The 25,191-nt window shown below is 41.0% G+C and overlaps 1 protein-coding gene across 1 annotated transcript in view; it reads left to right on the forward strand.

Moving 5' to 3' along the window:
- The window catches only part of CFH (complement factor H), a 90,929-nt gene that overhangs the window by 32,645 nt on the left and 33,093 nt on the right, over positions 1-25,191 (forward strand). The window contains exons 9-15 of the mRNA XM_074961165.1: positions 7,296-7,463; positions 9,680-9,856; positions 11,903-12,079; positions 13,408-13,581; positions 14,028-14,210; positions 15,984-16,169; positions 17,733-17,915. Of these exons, the coding sequence (XP_074817266.1) occupies positions 7,296-7,463; positions 9,680-9,856; positions 11,903-12,079; positions 13,408-13,581; positions 14,028-14,210; positions 15,984-16,169; positions 17,733-17,915 (1,248 nt within the window). The remainder of the gene's footprint in view (positions 1-7,295; positions 7,464-9,679; positions 9,857-11,902; positions 12,080-13,407; positions 13,582-14,027; positions 14,211-15,983; positions 16,170-17,732; positions 17,916-25,191) is intronic.

A 25,191-nucleotide genomic window follows, 5' to 3' on the forward strand; every position in this document is an offset into this window, starting at 1 on the left:
ATGGAGGCCTACAGCTAGTGATCCTGACACATGCTAAGTCAGCTTTGCAACCCTCTAGCCATATAAAGCAGATTTAAAGCTAAGTAGCCAGCTGAAGACTCCTCTATATCATTCCACTTTGCAGTCTCAGGCCATCCATCAAATAACTTAATCTAATAACTGTCTATAAAACCTTCCCTCTTATTTGTCCAAAGACTAGCCAAATTCTGGTCATTTTCAAAATCATACAAAACTACAAATGAAAGAAACTTTAACAAGTCAGTTGTGACAATGGGATGTAGGCTCTTGTAAAAATTGTATGGTACATCAATATCATACAAATAATAATCTGTATACCCCTAACTAGATAAATATTAGATACATAGCTAGTGTATAAACATAGCCTAATTCTCACTTACACAAGATCATAAAATTATGTTCTTCGAATAAAAACATCAACCATTAATATCATAATGAACAATTGTGTGTAGTACTTGATATACACACACAAAAATTCTACAGAAATATTTTTTACTTTTCCTGGAAATTAATAATAATAATATTTGGTTGTATTCCAGTAGTGAGTTGAGGCGTAACCAAGATTGGATCCCCATCACTTTGTACTGACACAATGAGAAACAGTCCCTCCCTCAAACAGCTTGCAATCTAAATAAACAAAACAGGAAAAAGGTGGAAGAGAAAGACACAGAAAGGTGTTATGACTTGCCAACATTCACACAAGTTAGTGTCAGAGCCAGGAATAAAACCCAACTCTCCTATTGGCCAGATTAATGAGTGGAAGCCCCCTTTTTATGAACACAGTATTAATAAAAGCAAAAAAGTACCCTGCTTATGACAACCAACAAATCATGTATATTACTGAATAATCATGAAAAGAAAATCAAAGACAATGAACAGAATAAACTACATGGATAAACATAAAAATATGGAAAATTAAGAGTCAGATGAAATGCTGCATATTTAAACAGGCATCTTGCCAATTTTAAGAGCTGCAAATTCAGTTATTGTATCTTGAAATGACAGTGTTTGAAATAAATCTCATTCAATTGACATAGTAGCCAGAGCATTAAACTTTGTTTCTGCCATAGTTGACTGAAGACAGCTTTTTAAAGGCAAGCTTAGACAATGATCACTCTGCTTCACAGTTGACAATAGGTATAGTCAAATACAGTCCCAATGCAATGTAAATATTCAGGAAAACATTGCTCAGATATTTGTCATTTGGTGAAAAGCTCAGGTTCTAGATCATTCAGGTAAGCACTGAGAAATGTGTGAGTGCATGTTTTCATCTCCCCTGTAGTTCGCGTCACTTTATTTGATCACGAAATGTAAGCAAACCAAACCTTGTGGATAATTAGCATACTATTAACTTCTTCTTTTTAGTTCTGAACTTAGCTTATGGAGGATAACATTAAAGCAGTCAACCTTGAATTTCCCTTTCCCTCAAAGCAGTGTCACTTCTGCCATCAGGAAATTTTTGCTTTAGAGTATGTTTGTGTACTTCATGGTTGGACTCATTAGCATAACCTCCTAATTGTTTTGCTTGCTCCTCAAAATCATCAAAGTGAGACTGTAAGCTTGTGACAAATGTTTGCAAAGAAAGTCAGAAAATTGACAGGAACAAGAAGATTCAGACCTGGCTTTTGAAGCTGTACACTAGTTTTGTCAAACCTTTCTTGTATAACATTCCATAAAATACTAATAAAAGCAGTCTCCATGCTGCACTCTTTCTTGTACAATTGTGCTTTCCTCTGAGTTTCACCATTTTCCTTGACATTGTCCATCATTTCTTTCAAACAACTTTGAATGCCTTCATATTTCACTACAATTGTTTTACAACATTCAGCATGACAGGACCATCTCATACCTGACAGGGTTTTTAGGACAAGGGGAGAGGTCTTTGTTTCCTTTTGATAAGATTGTTTCGTAGAAGCTTCCATCGCCTGGGCAACGCCACAAAAAAGATACTTTCTGAACAAAACTGAAATGTTTATGACTTCCATGCAACAATCAATACTGCAAGTTCCAGCTAAGTTCAGAGAAGAGCTGTGCATGGCATGTACACAGCTAGTGGGTTTACTCTTTTTGATATAAGCTTGAAAATCTTCATACTTTTCAGACATGTTACTTGTGTTATTGTATGACTGATCTCTGCAGTTTTCAATAGCATTGTCATTTGCATCCAATAAACTATTCATGATCTGGAAGAGCGACTTGTCCATCTGGCTTTCAGTTGGTATATACCCAATTAAATCCTCTCTTATGGTGCCATGTAAGTAGTAGCATAAAATAACAGAGAACTGATTTTCATGGGCAATATCAGGAGTTGAATCTACTATCAAAGAGTAGTATTTTGCCTGTTTGACTTCAGTTACAATGAATTCCAAAACCTTATGTCCCAATAGCTCAATGAACTCATCACAGTTTGTTTTTGACAAGTAGGATGGGTGACCTTTCCCTTTGTTTCCACAGGGTTTAATATGCTGTCTTACAAACTGGTCAAATTCAATGATGGCTTCAAGAATATCTAGATAATTTCCATTCTGAGGAAAGCCAATAACTTCCTCCATTCCTCTAACTGCTAAACCACATTCAGCAAGAAGCTTAATAACTGTCACGATATGCCTTAAAATGTCTTCCCAGTAAGCAGTTTGTGTTAGACGCAGCTGTACCATCTCCCTATCAATGTGATTCTTGCCTTGTGAACATGCTAGCCATGCAACTATGGCATTGCAATGTTCCACACTGTTTTCATGAGAGCAAGTCTTCTCCTCTGCTTTTTTTCCAGTTGGAAAAGCCTGGGGTTATGAAGATGCTAAGATTATCAGGCAATGAAAAGAGTTTTTACATAAAACAGAATACTGCTCCTGTGGATTTAGAATGCTTCGACCAATGCCTCTGATGATGCTCTCCATTTGGTAGTTTTCATTTAAAAAGAAGAGGTGAAAGTTACCATTTCTGACATTTGTACTGACACTCAGAAACTATAACTTTGTTATTGCGATTCTGAAAATAGAACAGTCCTTTCTCAATACCTGTAGTACAAAACTCTTCCATTATCAAAGTAGGCTATTTAGCTGGATTTTGTTCAACGCTAACAGCAACATCATCCTCTTTATCACTACTATTCATTCTACCTTCTGTATGGACAGGTGTTAGAAAAAGTGGGTCATCTCTTGAAAAATTAGTTTTGTCCTTGATTTCAGGAATGCTTGCCTTTTCTTCTGAAGTCTCCTGAGGGAACAAGTTCATACTCATATCTTTGCTTTGATTATCATTTTCTAAGAGAGATGATCCACCATCATGGAAGATAATTCTGAAGCAGTACTAACAGAAAATAGTTAGCAAGTTTGGTAACTTGCTTACAATATTCTCTTTCTAACTTAGCTTTCGTTTTTGCTGCTCTGCTTTGAAATTGTCAACTGGACATCTTTATGCAAGGTTAAAACAATACTGCAGTTCTGTCATTAGCACCCAGCAATGGCAATTAACACCGCTAATTCACACCCTCATTACTAACAATTCAAAGTCTAAAAACATTAATTAAACTTTAACTGTGGAAGCTTAAGAAACTGGGACAAAATAAATAGCAGCAGGGTGCATAAATTAGTTTTTTTTTGTTCTTTTCTTTTTAGTATTAGCACAAGTATGATCAAAATCTCCCTTTTATAATGTATATTTCAAGGACCAGCAGCCCCCCAGGAAAGCAGAGGCTTGGGCTGCATCCCCCTTACTCCCCACTCTCCAGTCCAGCTTCTGTGCCCTAACTACTAGGCCAGGATTTCTCAACCAGAGGGTCATGACCACCCCCCCGATCCCCAGAAGGGTTGGGAAAGGCATTAGGGACAACACAGGGAAGTGTTGAATATGCTATTACAATCTGAAACAAAAGAAATCTTGTTCCCCAACTCCTGCACACCCTTACTCTACCAGGTCAAATATTCTCTATCAACCTTTTGAGACACACACACAGATGATGTATATTGTCTGGGTAGCTGGAGACTGGTTCTAGTGGGAGGGGTAACTAATTGGGGTAATGAGAGGTTGGGGAGCAGAGCTGGAGAGGCAGAGAGAATCCTAAGAGTCCACAAAGTCTTTGAGAAAGCCTGGGCATTAGCTAGATTAGTGAACAAAGCCAGATTCTTTCTATTTTAAGTGGAAAATGTTGAATGCCAGTTGACGAAAACTCTAATCTACGAGTCTTATCCATCTATTATGCATAATTTTTCATGGAGCACCTGTGAATGTCTTATTGTCTGACCAGCTGTTTTCATGTCCCCTCAAAAGGTACATCTACACAGTCCTGGCAGAGAATCTCCAAGTTTGTAGCAAGAGATTTGGGCTTGCAGAGGTTGCACTGCCACAGTAAAAATATCTGTATAGAGATTACAGCTGAGTCTGGAGCTTGGGCTCTGAAGCCCGCCCCCCCCCCCCAAAACATCAGAGCCCAAGTTCCAGCTTAAGTCACACTATCTACACAGCTATTTTTAGCATAGTAGTGCGAGCACCATGAGCCTGAGTCTGTCAACCCAGGCTTCGAGGCCTGCTGCTGCGGGCTTCCACTCATTGTATAGATATACACAGAAAGTCTCCGGTTCTGTTGACCCTACCAGTTGTCACAGCCTGATGCAAGTTCTTGCTCCTCTTCTGTGCCCTTGCAGTTCAGCTGCAGTCCCCAGCATATGGCCTAATTCTAAACCTGACTCCAATCAAGGGCCAGCCCTTCTGCTTGGCTACTTCCATGCCAATCTACTCTTCCCTTTCCACCTCCTGTGAAGATGCTAAAGTTTGCTGGAGGAGAGGTCTGCTTCCCTCCAACTTAGCAGGCTCACTAGCCACCAAATGTGCTTTTATACTGGAGCTGCACTGAATAGACATCATATGACCAAAGCCTCTCCCTGACCTGCTCCAGACTCCACTAGTTCAATGCACCCATATGACTCACCTCCTTCTCCACACATTCCTAGTAGTTTAGAATGCAGTTCAGTAGTAGTTAAAACTATAAGTGCTAAGAAACTAGAAAGTGCAATTATATGCCCCCCGTGATCATACTTTTACAGGGTGGTTTGGTTGGTGTGAACACAATCAATGACATTTTAGTATGAAAACAGAAATTCTAATAAGTAGGCATGAGGATGTATAAATATCTGCCTATGTATGAATTTTTCAGTTTGTAGCTTGTTTTATTTTCAAGTTAGAAGTGGCAGGAATATTGTGAATGGGTTTTGTGTGTTTTTGATCTGATTTAATTTATTTATATATTTATTTATTTTTACTTTTAACAAAGGGCTCACTTTTTAGATCTAGGTGTTTGAAAATGTTTATTCTACTCTTGGAGAGTGGGAGGAGGACAGGGAACCCGCCTTATATTAGTTATAAAATTTCTCCTTGAAAAAGCTACTTCCCATGAAAAGTTTAAAAGAGAGGAGTGGGTCCAAACAATGCTTGTAATGGAAATATTTTCATCACAACCTTAAGTGTGGAGTTGTGAATAAAACAGTGCATGGGACTTCCCAAAGCACAAAAAAGAACAGTTACTTTTCCAAACATCTTGCAGTTGAATTCAGACTAACATATTACACAGGATGACAATTCTAGTACAAGGTCACAAGACTCAGAGACTCTTGTGACAAGTTATTTTTAATGAGGGATCTGAAGCAGAAGGACAGTTGGTACACACAGTGGGAGGCTTTCTGAGTATAGGCAGTGTCCTGACAGAAAATGCAAAGTCACAAGTACTCCACAACTTCAGTAGCACTGTAATTGCCAGTCACACTTTCCTAGCATTCATAGCTCATGGAAGTGGGTGGGGAAAAAAAGGTTAACAAATATTCAGGGAATCAGAATTTTGATGCTGAACCTTGTTCTTTGCTCCTAGGTTGTCAGTGGCTTAGTGAGCTGTGAAGGCAGCATCTTTAGCCCTTGGCAGGAGGGAGCAACTTGTGTTGCTCTGTAGCAAAACTCCGGGCTTAGTCTGAGTTAGTGGTAATGGGATCCACAGTAATTTACCATGAGGCCTTAAGGCCTTGGGGGAAAATCCTGCTTCCACTGAGATCAATGACAAAACTGCCATTGTAGTCACCAGGTTCAGGGTTTGATCCTTAGGTGATAACTAATGAGTGGGAAATGGTAGATCTCCCTGAGAGCTCAGAGGAAAGGGAAAAATGCCCCTAGCCAAGAGCACCGTGTTATGCTGCTAGATAATATTGGGAAGGGGAAAAAATCAGGTTTCATAATGTGGCAGGAATAAGAGCCAGGGTTGCCAACCCTCCAGATTGCCCTGGAGTCTACAGGAATTAAAGATTAATCTTTAATTGAAGAGTATGTCATCTGATGAAACTTCCAGAAATATGTCCAACCAAAATTGGCAACCCTAACAAGAGCCCAAACCCAAACCTGTCTGAATAATACATTTCAATCTGCTGCAGGAACAAACGTGAATTTAGTTTGGAGGGCTTAACACAGTTACCTTTACACTTCATCATGGTACTCCAGTGACTGAGCATGGGGAGAAGGAAAGTAAGAGAGACTTCCTTTGGCTGTCAGCCTTCTCCTGTCACCTTGTTTATCCTGGGCTGATGATGTGATTTCCATCACAATAGCATGATTTAAACCATCCCATTGCACCTGACTTTGGTTTTCATTTTGGATTAATGGAACTTTTCAGCTAGTGCCTGAGCCGGAACACAAACCCAATCAACAGCAATGGTATCTATTTCCCTACATGGTGTTTCAGTGCCTGTATCATTTGGATTCTGTAAAGATGCTTTTTGTTTTAATAAACAGATTCCATGAGCATCATAGTGATACCTGTAAATAAAATACCTTGAGGGAATAATATGATTGATAACAGCTTCTGGAGGCTAATGCTACAAATGAATCTGTGCAGACACCACTACTTAAGAAGTATATTAGGCAAGATTTTTTGGCTAGTGTAAATCAGTGTAGTTCCATTGAGGTTGATGGAGCTTGCTGTTTTGCACCAATTGAGAATCTGGCCTGTGTGGCCCAATTCTTCACTGCCTTGCATCTTGTGCAGTTGTTTACACCTGTGCACAGTTGATATCACAAGTTTCAGGCTGGTGGAAAAATCAAGCTCTTTGATTCACATTTGAAAATAAAGGTCTTTTCAGTATAAAGTACTAGAGTACTATGCAGCAAGAAGGTCTTATTTGAAAGATTTTTTTTTCAAATAAATAGCTAGTTTTGAAGAGGGGGGTTTGTTTTGTTTTGGTTTTTATTTGTTAAATACCTGACTTCCATTTGCTAATCAAATTTATCTTTTTTTTCCTTAGAAAAGTGTTCTCCTGGTCATTTGGAAAATGGTAAATTTATATTTAACTATTGGACCACCTACAAAGAAGGTGATGAAATTTCATATGTGTGTTTTCCTGAAAATCTGCAAGCCAAAGTTACATGCACAAAGAATGGCTGGTCACCTACTCCAAGATGTACCTCTAACAGTAAGCAACAGTCATGTTCTATTGAGCAGATCGTTAAAAACCTGTAGACATATTACTATTATCATCTGCCTGAAATAAACACAAAAATACCAATCCTAGCAGGTGACTTGTCATGACAATGCACATTTTTGACCTGAGTAACTGTGCAATCATATTGCAGTGACCTTCAAAGTTCTTCACCGAGCTCCTGACTGCTATCACCCCTGTTTGTTGTATGTACGGTGACCAGGTGTCTGGTTTTTTTTATCAGAATACCAAGGGATCAAAAATGGATCCTGGGGGCTTTGGTCAGCACTGCTGACCAGACTGTTGACTGTCTAGTTGGCGGTGCTGCACAGCGGGACTGGCAGGCTCCCTGTTAGCCTCAGTGCCGCTCCTGGGAAGCAGACAGCATGTCCCCCCTCACGTTCCTATGTGTAGGGGCAGCCAGGGGGCTCTGCATCCTGTCCCCAAGTGCCACTCCCACAGTACTCCTATTTTTAATGTGCTAGTTTGATTGGAGCTAAAGCTAAAGTATTTCTCTTCATCCTAGAATTTACAAGTTTCCAGCTCTTACGTAGGCATACCCACAGTCACGGTGCTTGGCATGAGTGTGGCCCCTCAGAGCCAAGAGACGCAATTGCAAGGAAAGTTCTGCTCAGCCCCTGCCAACTTGGGCTTGAGCATGTTCAGTACAGATGGAATCTTCAGAGAATAATCAAGCTCCTAACCTGTGCAAACTGTGACTTTCTGCCTTTCATAGGTTTATAACATGGCCAAATTTGGGTGCATTTTTTGAGGACAGCAAAAGGTATATCTTTGACACCAGGTGGACCCCACAGCCAAATGTTGAGTCCCTGCTCCAAACCATGGAAGTTCTAGAGGTTCTCAACAAAACAGCTCTAACAATAACTTACCATGGATAAAACAGAATATTTTACTCAAACATCAGTCTCTGAAACAGCAAAACCATTTCAGCTTAAACTTTTCAAAACAAAACAAAAAATGATGCTGGGGCAGACACCAGACATGGAAAATTTCAATCCAAATGGTTAAAGTCTAACAAAGTTACAAGCAATTATAAATGGGATTTTATCATCTAGGGTATTGGGTAAATTTAATAAAATATGTTACTCTTAGCTCCACCTGATATGGATAAATTGTGACATTTAGCCACTTGGTCTGGTCTGTGTTGGGGATAGTGTGGATGCCAAGTAATCCAGCAGCAGTTGTGCTCCAGGAAATCCTATCTTTCCTCCAGTTCTCTACCAGGCATGAGTTGTGTGTGCATTACACCATCTTTTGGGATAATGAAGCATGTTCCTCTGTCTATACCTAGTCAGCACTTCTGGGTGTTGCAAAGTGGGTTAAAGCCATGGCTCCACCTTGCCCCTCTGCCTCCCCTTCCTCCATGGAGTGGCTTGCACAGTTTGTCTGGTAGCTCCGGGTGCTTGAACATCAATTAAGATAGCATGTGTAAAATTGAGTCATCAACGTCCATAACAAAATTCAGCCATGCAAACACATCCTGCCTCAAAGCCTCATTCCCTCCCTATCTCTACTCTCCCCAAATGCCCAAGAAAATGGATGGGCTGTGCGGTGTATCCTGGAGGTCAGCAAATTCAGGGAGAGAGTGAATTCCAAAATTGAATGCCCCTCCAGGATAATGCCCTGCTACCAACACCCTCTCCTTTAAATTGAGGGAGTCTAGCATGAATGCTCTATTGATCACAACGGTGGAAATATTGCAGTGGGAGAGGCTGTCTCTGAAGAAGGCAGGTTTAGTGATAACATCTGTGTGATGTTTTATCACTGTCTTTCTCACTGATGAGCCCCTTATGATTTCTCAGGTGCATGAAACTGTGAAGCTGCTTCACCAAATTACTTAGACATACAGCACATACAATAAAAAGAGAGAACTTTTTTCACAAAATAAGAGCTGTCAGTGTCAGAATCAAAATGACCATTTTCAGTCCAACCATCTTTTAGATTGGCTTTGAGAAGTCAGTATCAGGAATGATTGTGAGAGATAGGAACCACTGATATGCACTCTGATTTCTTACCTTCTCCTCCCACTGTCCAAAAGTATGAAGGAACTTATTGTTCAAAAAGTTTTTAAATGGTGTTTCTCCATTTCATTTCAGGTGTACCTCTTCTCATGGTCACCCTATACTTATGAAAAGCACATTAATTAACAGTATTTATCTTGAGGTAATGTCATACTCTCTCTATTTTAGAAATATGTGAAAAACTTGAGATACAGAATGGTTATTTCTCTCAAAGTAGGACCAAATTTAATTTAAATGAGGAAGCAACATATGGGTGTCAGATTGATTACACGACTCCAGAAGGAAATGCGGTGGGGAAGACACAGTGCCTTCAAGGAGGATGGACTCCTTTACCAAAGTGCATTAGTGAGTAATTTAATGATCGAAGAACTCTCTACTTTGTCATATTGCTCCTTTTTTCCTGACTAGAGGATGAGCACCATGTTCAGGTATGGGGAGAAGCTTGCAGCTTCATTGGGGAAACTTACAAAGCTGATGCTCCTTGGGTTATGTCTTACTATGACTGGACAAAATTAATCTCTTTGAGGGAAGTATTACCATCATAAATAAAATAACTTACCATTGACTGATCAGTATTTAAATCATAAAGACATAAATTTTATGTAAAAGCATCAGAGCACAAAATTTTAAAAACTTTCTTCCAATTGTTGTCACTTCAGGTATGTTAGTTATCTTCCTCTGGTTTCAGGAGTCCCTTCTCTCCAGATGAGAGGAAATATGGTGATTAAAGTGGACAATTAAATCTCCCACATTTGTGGGACAATAACTCCAATATTAACCCAGTCCAAGTGGGGGTCCTCTCTTCCTTTTTTTCCAGGCTGCCTTATTTCCTTGCTATTCCTCTTTTTACCCTATTAGTATCCACAAACACATAACACCTTTGTGCATAAAAGAACTTGCTTATCATTTGTTTTCAAATGAAGTCCATTCCATCGCACAGAGAAGACTATTAAATAAACAGCTTAGCTACCAAGACCTGTAAATCCCATTTACATTATCTGTCTGTCTGAAATACATGAACTTTAAGCTGTTTGTAGTTCTGGTTCTGCAAAGTGGTATCCCGTACGATAGCACCTGCAATAGTTCTACCACACGGGTGTTTCACACAGAATAGTCTACAAAATTGGCTCAATAAATTAATAAACCTTCCTTTGGATGCATGGCTCTTTATTAAGTAGTCTCCCATATTTCCAGTCAAGAATAATTCTCATGTTTCTACAGGGAGGAGATTCCCTGCAATTTGTGACTCATTTGGAAATCAGTAGGGAAATGTCTGACTTTTGTGGTGTTCATGAATGTTATGATTTGAAAATAAAGGCAGTGAACATGACAGTGCCAAAGCATGGATTAGTTTGGTTGGTAAACAAGGACAAGACCCTCCAATGGGATAAAACAGGGCTAAGTATTAGGGACACATAATTTAATGCAGTGAGAACTCCTTATTTACTGTTGTATGCTGCTTCCCATCTTTGCCTTTTTATACGTATGAGGTCCAATTCTCCTCCTGTTCCATCTGCTTGGCATAGCTCTGACTGCAGAAAACAGCCAGAAAAATAGTTAGCTGGTTGGAATTCCCCCCGGGTATGAAGGTGTGACTAGGGAAAATACATCATAACTGGGATGTCCTGGCTCTTCTGGCTGCTGAAATGGCCTTTGGGGTCCATAGGTAACCAGCATAAGATAGGTTGAAGGAGGAGGAGCAACCTGAAGATCTGAAAGGCGGAAGGATGGCTTGAAGTCACATTTGTTCAACCCCCTGATCCGGTTCCTTGCTGAGCATAGCTGGACCAAATCAGAGAATCTGTTCCCTGGCTTCCCTACACTGGAGCAGAATCTAGCCCTTACAGATGACTCAAGGGATCATGACTACAACCAAACTGTAACATCCACAGAAACACTATATAGTACAGCAACTGAAAGAAGGGAATTATATTCACAGTCTCAAATGGTAGGGAAAAGGCAATGGCCTGAATCCAAGGAAGAAAAACCTTTATGCTAGACATTAGGAAGATTTCTGAATTTTAAGAGCATTAGTGTTGACTCTCAAAGGAAAGGTTTGAGTCACTATTATCACTGTAGATTTTCGAAGACAAACATATCTGGTAAACATTAGTGGGAATTATGTAAGAAGCAAGCATGCAAAATGCAGGTATATATTTATAGCCTAAATGTTTTCTTCTAGCCTTGCCTTCTAAATCTATGAACACTTTCCTTTCACCGCCACATATTCCTAAAGAAAAATTCAGGAGATATAATGTGTGGTACTGTGTGTAGAATTTGAATTGTTTACTATACTGAGGCCCAAATTCACAAAGGTACATATAATGAAGATGCTTTAGAATGCCAGAGTTTCTAATTAAGAAAAATAACTAAATTTCTCTAATTCTACAGAAACATGTGAAAAGCCTCGTTTCGAGAATATTAATTTCCACACAGATCAAATGGTGTTTCTGCCTGAAGAAATACTGGAATATGAATGTGCAGATGGATACCAAACTGTAAATAAAATCACAACAGGTTATACAGTGTGTGACATAAATGGATGGATTCCTGAGCCCCAATGTCTTGGTAAGGTGTTTTTGTTTTGTTTTAATTAAACTACTACTCTGTGGAACAAATTCCTTTGACTGTTATAGTTTGCTGTTTTGAGTACTAATTTAAATATCTCTGATTTAGGTGCAGCTTACATTGTGGATAATGTCTGGGTGGGAATTGTTCATGTCTGCTGGGACAGTCAAGAATCATTCATTGCATTCAGTCAGCAATCCCCAGGAAAGAGTGTTCTTCATAGTCTAAAACAGTGATTCTCAACCTTTCCAGATTACTGTACACCTTTCAGGAGTCGGATTTGTTTTGTGAACCCCCAAGTTTTACCTCTTTACAAAATCAGATATAAAAAGTCCACTATTACTTATGGCTTACTTTCTCATTTTTACCAGATAATTTATAAAATAAATCCATTGGAATATAAATATTGTACTTACATGTCAACTCTACAGGGAGGGACTGGCTGTTTGTGTAGCGTCTGGTGCTGTGGGGTTCTCGGCCTGGACTGGGCATCCCAGACACTACTGCACTACGGACAATAAATACCATCCCCTGGGTCAGGCTCTGAGGGAAGTCTGAGGAGGGTTGGAGGGCTGGGGTATCTCTGCTCTGCACAGATCCAGATCTGCTGGAATTGACAGCTTTGTGGTCTGCTTGGCATTAGCCGCATCTGTCTGTACCAGACTCTGGCTGGAGCAGCTCTGATTCGAACAGGGTCCAGATTAAATTCAAAAGTAATGAAACCACTGGGAAATAAGAGGTAATCAGAGCACTGGAAACTGCAGAATTATTATGATACTATGAAAGACAAACAAATCTTACAAAAACTTTGAACAAGTAATAGTTGTATTTTAAGTCATGACAAATAACAATCCAGGTTGAAAGGCCAGCATCATTAACTGATTATTTGGAGTACTCCAAGTGTGATTTTGCTGAGTAAGAATCTGTGTCTATGAAAACTACCAGTTTCTAAATTACTTGCAAAAATATTTATATTTAAATTCATAGAATGTGGGGAAAAGATTATGGAAAGCCACCCCTTCATTTGGTTAAGTCTTTTTTTCCCCTCCCAATTATATCCTATTGTGCTGTTTTTTTCATGCTTGCCTTCTTTTCTTTCCACACCCTAGATGGAATTCTTACTCTTTTACAAATTCCCGGTTTGTTCAGCAAGATTCTTGTTCTTGGTGCTAACCAAAGCCCTGATCCAAATCAATGGGTGCCTTTCCATGGTTTAAAACTGGTTTTTGATCAACCCATTTTGTTTAAATCTTTTGTATTTTAAATAATTTCCCCTAGAAATATTGGCTATAATATATTTTCTTTCCTTTCCTCACCACCATCTTTAGCCATAGAATGTGAAATGTTGGCATTGTCCAATGGCGGGGTTTCCCCCCGGAAAGGTAAATATGGTAATGGAGATGTGGTAACTTTTTCCTGTGCAAAAAATCACACAAGAGTGGGACCCGACTCCTCTCAATGCTATTACTTTGGATGGTTCCCAGCATCTCCGACATGTAAAGGTAAATATTTCCCTTAGGCTTATTTAAGCAGGATACCTATTGGTAAATCTGGCTCTTCAATACTCATAAACTCTTCTGTGGGCTCTTTCTGGATGCTGGTTTCTATCCCATGATGAACTACCCCATCTGTCCTCATGCCAATTCACTTACTAACCCACGGTGCCTTCATTTCCCATTTGAAACTGTGAATTTGTTTCCATCCATTTTGATTTTAGTGAAACTGCCAGTTGTGTGAAGTGGTAATAGGTTGAACTCAGGGCACTCATTTCCACTTGTGACCTAAAGTAGAATTTGAATCCAAATCTCCAAAGATATAAGGTTAATTAATTCATTGGTCAGCTGTGCCATCTTTCTCCACTTGAAGCAGTGAATTTGGTTTTTTTCATTTTTTATTGTAGTCTATTTTTAATGGTAACAGCTGTCTAGATATAATCTCTTTGTATTAGAGGAAACCAAAGCTTGTGGGCTACCACCCAGCATTACCAATGGGAGTATTATCAGTGAACTTCATGAGAAATATCAGCATGGCAACTCAGTGGAATATGACTGTGACGTCAGTTTTAAAATGATTGGATCAGGAAAAATAGAATGTATTGATGGGGAATGGACATCTTTACCTTCTTGCACAGGTAAGCTATGTGTTTTTCACACTCTTAGGATTAATATAGACTAATACTTTTCTATTCACACTTTTAGAGATTTTCCAAATCAAAACTATACCTACTTAAATGTAACATACTGGCCGGTGTACATTGTTTCTGTACCACAGTCCTCTCTGAGATGGAATCAGACCTGTGCTAGTGTTTTTATTGACCTGACATCTAAAATACTTCCAATGGCTAACTGTAATTTGCAGAGTCTGGAATCTTGGCTGATCAAAAGCACCAATAATTTACCTAACGCTGGAGAGCATCCCTTAGTATGCATATTAACTAACATAGTTAAAAAAAAATAAAATAAATACACCCAATTATAATGTTTGCTTGTACCTGGAGCATATTTTGAATTTATGTTTGGTTTGATCGGAACTGAAAATGTGCATTAATGGGAAATAATTAGATTTTTCATGGAATAAAGGAATGCTGTGACCTAAAAAATCATGGACAAACTAAATACAAAGTGTTAACAGATCTACTAGAGGTTCTATGATTGTCTTGGCAAGTCTAGTGGTTTGGGCTTTGGCTTGCTGAACTCATCACTGGTTAGGTTTCCATACTGATCTATGAAAAATGTAAGAAAAAGGGTGTAACTGTGCCTTGCCTTAAATACATGTAAGCAGAACTTTTGATGGATACCATTGGATAACAGGTCAGTTGACTATTTCACTATCATCCTAACATGCTGCTGAATGTTGATTATTATTATTTATGGAGCGCCATAGGTGCACATAGTGAGGTCCCTGCCCCAAGGAGTTATGAGAGAACTAAACACAAGTAAAATATTTTTATAGCAAGTGAAAGACAAGGAAGTGTAGAAAAGGACATTTAATGAAGGGAGGGAAAGCTGCATGCTGCACAATCAGTGGGAAGCAAGTCTATCTGTGGGGGCAATGTGAAATGAAGTACAAAGCCAAGAGTGGAATATAAAATAGAGTGCTTAGCAAAGAGATTTGGGAGGAAGCAGTATAAGGAAATGTCATAGCCAGGGAAGAAGTTATAAATTATAAGACTGAGAATAAGGAGTTTCAACGTAATGCAGAAAAAGAGAGCAATAAAGGGAAGGCTTTAAACAGGTACAGTGGGGTGACATGGTCGCAGCAGCAGGAGAGCAGAGGCTACGAATTAGAAAGGGGAAAGTGAAGAATGTGGGGGTCAGGGAGCTTGCAGTTGTCAACATGGTAGCTGTGTGATTTTCACTTCTTGGATGTGTGCACTGAAGGATTTTTTTTAATTATTATTTAAAGTGAGTATTGGGGGGGTGTAGTTTAGTGTCATGATAATAGTGAACGACTAGCAATTTGGAGCGTGGTATTGTGTTGAATGTGTGTATTGATTTGATTTAAGATTGCCTTGCATTTGAGTGTTTTCATTCTTGTGAGGGAATATAAATTGAGCAATGCTAAGTTAATGATATTTTGTATGTGGAAATAGAGAGGAATAAGTGACAATCCTTACAAAAATTTGATGTGAGTAGAGAAAAGCTGAATACAGTCCTGGAAGATGAACTGGACTGGGGAGTTGTCCTAGTCATAGAGAAGTGAGAGATCGGAGTTTGGAAGAAAGGCAAATGTTATTACAAACTAAGGGCCTAGTCCTGCACCCATTTAAGTCAATCAGAGTTTCACTTTAACTTTAATGAGAGCAAGGTCAGGCCCTAAATAATTATTTTAATTAAGGCTCTTTGATGATGTGTTTTATATGTGCCAAGAATATAATATGGAATATTTATGCTCTTTTCCACAGAAGAGAAAAAAACCTGTAAAAAACCACCCAGTATTAACAACGGGAATGCTGTCAATGTAGTAGACCATCCCCAGTATGCTCATGGAGATACAGTGGAATATGAATGTAAAAACAACTATGTAATGGTTGGGCCAAAGACAGTGAAGTGTCTCAGTGGAGAATGGATATCTTTGCCTTCATGTGCTGGTAAACTACTTAGATAATACTTTAAGCATTAAATTAACAATTTCTTTAAAGGTTGAATGGAGATTATTCATCAATATTTAGGCAGATACAGTTTATACAGATATTTAGAAACATTCTTTACATACTACTGTGTATTCATAGTGTGTGCAAAGTTAAGCATGTGCATAAAAGCATCAGTAGCTTTCAACAGGGTTTGCTTGACCCCACCTTTCAGTGTATCTTTCCAACAAAGGCAGCCCAGCATCTTTGAAAGCTTTATGATGTAATAACATTTAATGTACACTGTGCTAAGTACTTGTCATTATATCTTTAGCCGTTATTTGGCTTTTTAAGATCTTTATGGAATTTTCCAACAACCTTTAAAGCCAGGATGTGAGATATTAATTACATCCTCTGACCTCTTGTAGGTCTAGATCAGCTCTTTTCATGTCTGAACTAATTTTCCCATTTAGTTGCATAGGCTAAAGTAAGACAGTATACACACTATGAAAGCTAGATAACATAATATTTTATTGCTTAAACCTAAAATATACATTTCTTAGTTATAAAAATTTCACTTGAGCTCAAGATATACACCCTGGGTCAGATCCTCAGCTGGTGTAAACTGTCACAGACCATTTATACAACAGAGAATCTGTCCTCAGAATATACAGTTGAAGGTTTGTTTTACTGAACAAGATTTAAGCTGTGCTCTATCCTTGCCTCCCTTTCAACAGAATAAATTATATATTTATCCATTATTTTCAGTTATGTAAAACAAGAATAATTTATCTACAATTATGTGGAGGACTTTATCTGACCCAACAAGCACAGTTTGCTTATCTTACACAGTTATTAGAGAAGCCTTCATTATAACTCTCAGAAACCCCTGATAGAGACCACAACACTTGGTTCAGCCCATCAACTTTCAGTATCATATGCACCTTCCCGGGATACTGATTGTTTGAAATAATCTGTCTTTATGGATAAAACATGTGATGCTCATGGCTCTAAAAATATGAGGGCTTCCATTCCTGCACATCTCTCTACCTAAATTGTGGTGTTTAAAGAAAAAAATAGAAAAAAATGAAATTCCAGTTTTGCTGTTACTTCACACAGTGAAAGGGATGCTGTCACCTTAAAAATCCCAGAAAATATTTCCCTCTTATTGTTACTAGTACACAAACTAAAAACATTTTGGAATTTTTTTCTTTGATCTCTTTCTCTTCTAGTAACTTTAGAGATTACTTATAACAATAGTAGACATAACATTTTCATATGGACTTGTATTTGCAAGTTGAATGCCTGCCTTTAAATGAAGAAAAGGAGTACTTGTGGCACCTTAGAAACTAACCAATTTATTTGAGCATAAGCTTTCGTGAGCTACAGCTAAAGTGAGCTGTAGCTCACGAAAGCTTATGCTCAAATAAATTGGTTAGTCTCTAAGGTGCCACAAGTACTCCTTTTCTTTTTGCAAATACAGACTAACACGGCTGTTACTCTGAAACCTGCCTTTAAATGTATATTTACCTGACACAACATTTGATTTATAGAACATTTTAATTTGTGTTGGATTTAATTTAGATGATTTTGCTGAATGTGAACTTCCAGAGAAGTTGGAGATTATAATCCTTCCACAAACTGTCAGGGAGAAGAGGATCTATAAGCACAACACACTTATAAGGTACACATGTAAAACAGATGCCACAAAGAGGATGCAAGCAACTTGTAACAATGGGGAATGGACACCCAAACTTGACTGCATAGGTAAGCTTGTGTATTTGTATACAAATTGTTCTTTTCTAATTATTATAATTACCAAATATTGCATCTACCTTTAGTCTGAGTGAAGATCAGTAGTTTGAAAAAAACAACTGGTTTAATCATTAAAACCTATATCTGTTTATATGCCTAAGCATAGGAAAAATAACTTGCTGCTTTTAAATTACTGGAATAATCTGAAATTCTCTAAACCAGAGGTGAGCAAACTTTTTGGCACGAGGGCCACATCGGGGAATAGAAATTGTATGGCGGGCCATGAATGCTCACAAAACTCCCTGACTCCAATAGAGAGGGGGTACAAGCTGGACTAGGGAAGGGGAAGAAGTATATTGGGACATGGTGCTGAGGGGAGGAGAGACTGGAGGCTGGCAAGAAGGGGAGATGGAAGGGAGAAACTGGTACTTGGAACTAGGATGGGGGGAGATTGGGACTTGGGATCTAAATGGGAAGAATGAGGGACTAGGAGCAGATGAGGAGGTGGAGGAAGGGAGAGAGAGATTGGGGCCAGGAGCTAGTCTGTGGGTGCTGGTGGGGAGCTTGGGGGAGACACAAGGGGGAGACAGATCAGACAGGGAACAGGGAGAGGGGAACTGGGGCTGGGTGGGCACTATTCCTAAAGTAAGTCCTAAGACTAAAATGTAATCTTATAAGCAAATATCTGTGAAACACATTGGGAAAGATTTTGTCTCATCCCTACCTAGCACTGGTTCATATAGATGACAACCTGCCGTTGCTACCAGTTACTCCATTAACTCAAATGGCAGAGGTCTGTGCAGCAGATCTAACGGTCCCAACTCTATTCATGATTGATGTGGGTGTCAATAAGATGCCACATGATGGACTTTCTATTTTTATGTACTTTTTAAAAAAAACAAACTACACCACACACACAAAGCCATGTTAAAAGAACATTAAGGTTTCAAGTCAAGCACTCAAAAATTAAGAAATGCCAAGTACTTTTATAGCCCCATCTCTGTTGTATCTCACAATCTTTAGTGGAGTCATAGTGTTTAAGGGCAGAAGGGACCACTAGATCATCTAGTCCGACCTCCTGTATAGCACAGGCCTCCAACACCACCCACACACTAAACCTATCAATTGCAATGACACCCAAGTATTACTGCCCACGGGAGACCAGACTATTATTTGCTAAAGACAGAGAATAGGAGGGACAGAGGTGTGCCAGTGTCCAAGGATCCCACAATGGCAAAGAAATTAAGTGAGATATATCCAGATAATTCTGGCAAAAGAGCTGGAGAGGAAGGCAAAAGAACCCTAAGGTAACATCCAATCTGACCTGGGCTAAAATTCCTTCTTCTTCGAGTGCTGACCCTATGGGTGCTCCACTTCAGGTGATGGTGTGTCCTGGAGCCGTTGATGGAGATTTACAGTCTGGTACGGCCGCGCATGCTCAGTAGCTGTCTCACAGCGCCGTTGGAGTCTCTTCAGCGCGTGCACAGCCCAAACCCTCAGTTGCTTCTCAACTGCCCTCGGCTGAAGATGGAGCTTGGGGCATTGCAACAGCTTCTTCCCCTCAAGATAGAAAAAATAGATAATTGTTAGCTCAGTTTACATTTTTTCCATAGATAAGTTAGTTTGTTAGTTGTTAGTTGAGAAAAAAAATGTTAGTTTTCTTCATTTCCAGGTTCACGGTTCCCTGTGGAGCACAAACCATGTTAAAAAAAAATGTCAGTCCACTTGGGACTTTACTTTAGCCATGCCAAGCTCCCCGGCTTCAAAAGATGTGGCTCTTGCAAGGAGGCTATGTTGCGCTCCGACAGGCACTCCCTCTGCGTGAGATGCCTTGGGGAGACACACATACCATCCAAGTGCATCCACTGCAACAATTTGAAGGTGAGAGCTAGGTATGCCTCAAAATGATCCTAATGGAGAAATTACTCCAACCTGAATATGGGAAGGGCACCCCAAAGCCTTCCCCTAAGTGCTCCCCAACTCAGTCTGAACTGACTAAGAGCGCTGTTCCATCCTCTCAAGAAAAGAGGAAGCGAGCCTTGAGCTCTCCCAGGCAGGAACCTCACAGAAAGAAAAGGTCATCTGCAAGGTCACTACCAGCAGTGCCGATGGCCCCGAGAGTCAGTACCTACGACTTCCCTGGCACCTCCGGTACCTGACACACTGGTGATAAGAACAAGGAGTTGAGACCGCAAACATGCCATGTCTCTTCCTCGGCACCGACAGTACCAACACCCGCGTCGGAGATGGTGCCAACCATACAATCACTCTTGCCGACATGAGTCTCGGCGCAGCCACCTTCCTTGGCACTGCAGCCACTGGCCCCAACAAAGGTGAAACAGAAGACTCCTAGACACCCAATACCTACTACTAAGACATTGGTACCGCACCCATTGGCACTGCAACAATTCCTGATGCAGAAGGACATCACTGTTGCTTTGGTGCCAGGATCACCTCTCCTTGGCACCAAGGGATCACCTATCACACAACCAACCTTGCCTATGGCACCATCAATGTTTAGTGACAGTGACAACGAGGACCAAGAGGAGCAAGTGTTTTCACCACAGGGCTTGCCCACACCTCAATGAAAACCTACTGGAGGCACACCATGGCATAAAATCCACCAGTCAGAACCTCGCTTTCCATGGTATGGACCCCCATAGATGGGTCCCCAAATGGCATTCATGATGCAGTGGCCACCAGGGGCAGCATACAAAGCCCAGTATGCTCGGGCCTCCTTGCTGCCTTTGGCACAGCTCCGGTCCCCTCCTGTATCCCCAGGGCTGGCAACAACAGGAGCCACAGAGGAGATTGCCGACGAACCAGAGGAAGAGACTGCCCCCGAAGCAGTGTCACCTGAACATAACTCTTCCTCTTCTCCAGATGTAACCGTTATGCTACCTCCACCTACCATGGCTGATGACTTTAAACAATTTCACAAGCTATTCAAATGCATAGCGGTCATCCAGGACATCCCTCTAGAGAAAGTCCAAGAGTACCAACACAAACTATTAAAAATTCTACAACCATCTTCTGCGACAAAAATTGCCCTGGCCATAAACGATGCCATCCTCAAGCCTGCAGAGACAATATGGCAGACCCTGGACACACAAAAGGGTAGACAATGAATATTATGTCCCAGCCAAGGGCATGGACTTCCTGTTTGCTCACCCACAGCCCAATTCTTTAGTGGTGGAAGCGGCAAACCTCCGGGCTAAACAATCCCAACACTGTTCTATGCCACAGGATCAAGACCACAAGCATCTAGACCTTTTAGGTCACAAGGTCTACACCTCCTAGATGCTACAATTCCACATTGCCAACTACAGTGCCCTCTTGGCTAAATATGACTTTGACAATTATAGGAAACTCTTTGAGTTTACTGTGGACATACCAGAAGACAGGAGAGCACAATTCAAATCAGTCCTGGTCGAGGGACAGTTGGTCACCAGGATGGCCCTACAGACTTCCCTGGACATCGCCGATACTGCAGCCCATGCCATGGCTATAGTGAGAGTGATGTGCAGAGCCTCATGGCTGCTATCGTCTGGTATACAAAAACATCACCAACTAAAGGTTGAGGGCCTACCTTTCGATAAGGACAAACTGTTTTTGGCAAAAAATGATGAAGTCCTACACACCGTGAAGGACTCTGTAATGACCCCTTCATACACTTGGCATATCTACACCACTCCCCAAAAGAAAGTGGTACCAAACATACCAACGAAACAGGGATTCTCAATACACCCGTCCTCAATCCAGGCCTTATGGAGTGGGCAGACACAGAAATAGATCACCTTGACACCAGCAAACTCAACCACAACAAGCAACATCCCAGCCACCAGGGAACAAACCACAGTCTGAAAGCTTGGTCAAGTGTCTGAACGACCTCCCCTGAACACCAGTGCTTACCTGCCCATTTGGTCACCGCCTACAGCATTTTTACCAAGCTTGGGAGCATATTACACAAGACCGTTGGGTCTCAGAAATAGTTCAGTCGGGCTACTTCATCCCTTTTACTTTCCCCCCACAATCCTCTCCCTTTCCATCCCTCTTCAGGGACCTTTCTCACAAACAGCTTCTAAGACTGGAAGTATATCGTCTACTACAGCTAGGGCCATGGAACCAGTACCAACACAATACAGAGGAAAGTGTTTTTATTCCCACTATTTTTTGACTCAGAAGAAAAGTGGTGGATGGCAACCGATACTAAACCTATGAAAACTCAACAAATTCATACTATCCCAGCACTGGAAGAGGGAGACTGGTTTTCAGCCCTCGACCTACAAGATGCATATTTTCACATCTCACTACATCCGGCTCACGGATGATTCCTCCTATTCACAGTGGGACACGACCACTGTCAATACAAAGTGCTCCCATTTGGACTCTCCACTGCACCAAGAGTGTTCTCCAAAACCCTTCCAGTAGTCACACCTCACCTGTGAAAACAAGGGATCATAATTTTCCCTTACATAGTCAGTTGCCTTATCAACGGATACTCATACATAGAGACAGAGACAATAACGTGACTGACCATCATCCTCTTCCAAAAACTTGGGTTGCAAATAAACTTTCAGGAGTCCACATTGATACTCACACAACAACTAGAATTCACACCTGGACTCAACTCAAGCCAGAGCCTCGCTACCTCATGCCAGATTCTTACGCATCAAACATCTCATAGACACCATATCCATCTGTCCAGGAATTGGGGCACGGACATGCCTACAATTACTAGGACACATGGCTGCCACCACATTTGTGGTAAAACACGCAAGATTCCACATGCGGTGTCTTCAGAAGTGGCTGCATTCAGTATAAACCCACCAAACACAGCCTCAGCATGATGTTAACACCATCGACCAAGGTTTTAGCATCCCTACAATGGTGGACAAGACCGGAAAACGTCTGCATAGGTGTTTCCTTTCATCACAGACCTTCTTCTATCATGATCACAACAGATGTCTGCCTACTGGGCTTGGGGGCAGGGCACACCTGGACCACCACACGATATAAGGCAGGTGGTCAATACTGGAAACATGCCTTCACATAAACTTGCTAGAACTCAGAGCAGTAAGATACACCTGTCTTCACTTTCTACCACTCATAAGAAACAAATCAATTCACGTGATGACAGACAATGTTGCATGCATGTTCTACATCAACAGACAAGAGGGGTGGGGTGTGATCCCTCTCCCTATGCACCAAAGCCATGAAACTATGGAACTGGTGTATTGAGCACCACATCGGCATCTCAGCTTCTTACCTACCAGGATGCCAAAACACCACCGCCGACACATTAAGTAGACGGTTCTTACAAGAGCACGAATGGGAACTGAACCCTACGGTCTTACAACAGATATTCTGTCAATGGGAGTTCCCATCGATCAACTGATTTGTTACAGCACAGAACCACAAATGCCCACTATTTTGTTCCAGGGTGGGACTTGGTCCCCGGGGGGATGCTATCTTAATCCGGTGGGACAAGACACTTATGTATGCATTCCCACCGATCCCACTAATACACAGACTCCTATTCAAGACCAGGAAAGACAAAGCCAAGATCATCTTGATTGCCCCAGCATAGCCCAAACAGACTTGGTACCCTTACCTGCTGGTTATGTCAATTCATCCTCCACAAACTCTTCCAATTAGGCCAGACCTCCTGTCAGAGGCTGATGGTCAGATGTTCCACCCACAACTGGAGAAGCTCCATCTGAAAGCGTGACTCCCCCATGGTTCTAATCACATGAGTTAACCTGTTCAGAGCAGGTCGAACACGTGTTATTGAACAGCAGACATGATTCCATGCGAAAAACTTACCTACAAAAGTGGAAATGTTTTTCCACATGGTGCCTACATAAATGACTTACTCCCTGCACTACACCACTTCCAATGGTGCTAGACTACCTTGTAGAGCTAAAGAATTCAGGGTTATCACTGAGCTCTATCAAAGTACATCTCGCGGCGATTAACACCTTCCATGACAAAATCGAGAGATTCTTGACGTTTACACATCCAACTACAAAACGCTTCTTTGCGGGACTGCAGAATCTTTACCCTGAAGTACACCCTCCCATGTCCACATGGGATCTGAACTTAGTCTTCAGGGAACTCATGAGACCCCCCACCCTTCAAACCCCTAACTATCTGCCCCTTACTACATCCAATCTGACCTTGGCTAAAATTCCTTCCCTACCCCACATATGGTAATCAGCAACACCCTGAGCATGTGAGCAAGAACCAGCCAGCAAAGAGAGAATGCCTGGTGCCACCTCAGAGCCATGGCCCCACTCCCACCAATATCCAATCTCCAGCCAGCCATCACCTGATGCTTCAGCGGAAAGTGAAAAAACCTTCCCAGAATATGTTGGGGGGGGGGGAAGGGGCAAAAATCCCTTCCTGACCCCTGTCAGTGGCTGGCCAAACCCTTGAAGCATGAGCTTTTGGAACTTTCAATTTAAACCAGAAATGAGCTCGAGGATTGTTGAGACCTGCCCCCTACCATCACAAGCAACCCAGTTATAAAATTGCACTGAAAAGTTTGTCCAGATCTCTGTTAAAACTAAAGAAGTTGTTTGCCCACACAACTTCCATTGGGAAGCTGTTTCAGAACCTCATCCCTCTGATGCTTAGAAACTTTCCTCTAATGTTCAGCCTGAATTTGTTCATGGCCAGGTTTACATCCACTACCTCTTGTCCCATCATTGTTACGTAGCTTAAATAGTTCTTCACCATCACTGGTAATTACCCCCCAATGAATTGATAGAGAACAACAATATTCCCCTCAGACCTCTTTTTGTGAAACTAAACAAACCAAACTCTTCCAGTCTTTTCTCATAAGATAGGCCCTCCATTCCCCTGATCATCCGAGTAGCTTTTCTCTACACCCGTTTAATGTGCCTTGTCTGGTCGCGGCGCAGTGCTGGGAGAGAGCTCTCCTGACACTATAAAAAAAACACCTCAACGAGAGGCACAGCTCCCAGCGCTGGGGCACTGTTTACACTGGCGCTTTACAGTGTTGCAACTTGCTGTGCTCAGGGGAGTGTTTTTTCACACCCCTGAGCAAGAAAGTTGCAGCGCTGTTAATTGCCAGTGTAGACAAGCCCCAAGTCTCCCAAGACCTAGGCTAGCACACTAAGCACTGGACCATCCTTCCTCTGTGGAATCTTAATTCAGCACCCTTGGGGTAGTCATTAGTAATATGATCACATACCATTCATTCTGTATACTGAATGAGGTAGGGGTCATATGAAAAAAAATAGGGGTGTCAATCAGTTAACTC

This window comes from Natator depressus, chromosome 8 (genome assembly GCF_965152275.1).
Source record: "Natator depressus isolate rNatDep1 chromosome 8, rNatDep2.hap1, whole genome shotgun sequence".
NCBI classification, from domain to species: domain Eukaryota; kingdom Metazoa; phylum Chordata; order Testudines; family Cheloniidae; genus Natator; species Natator depressus.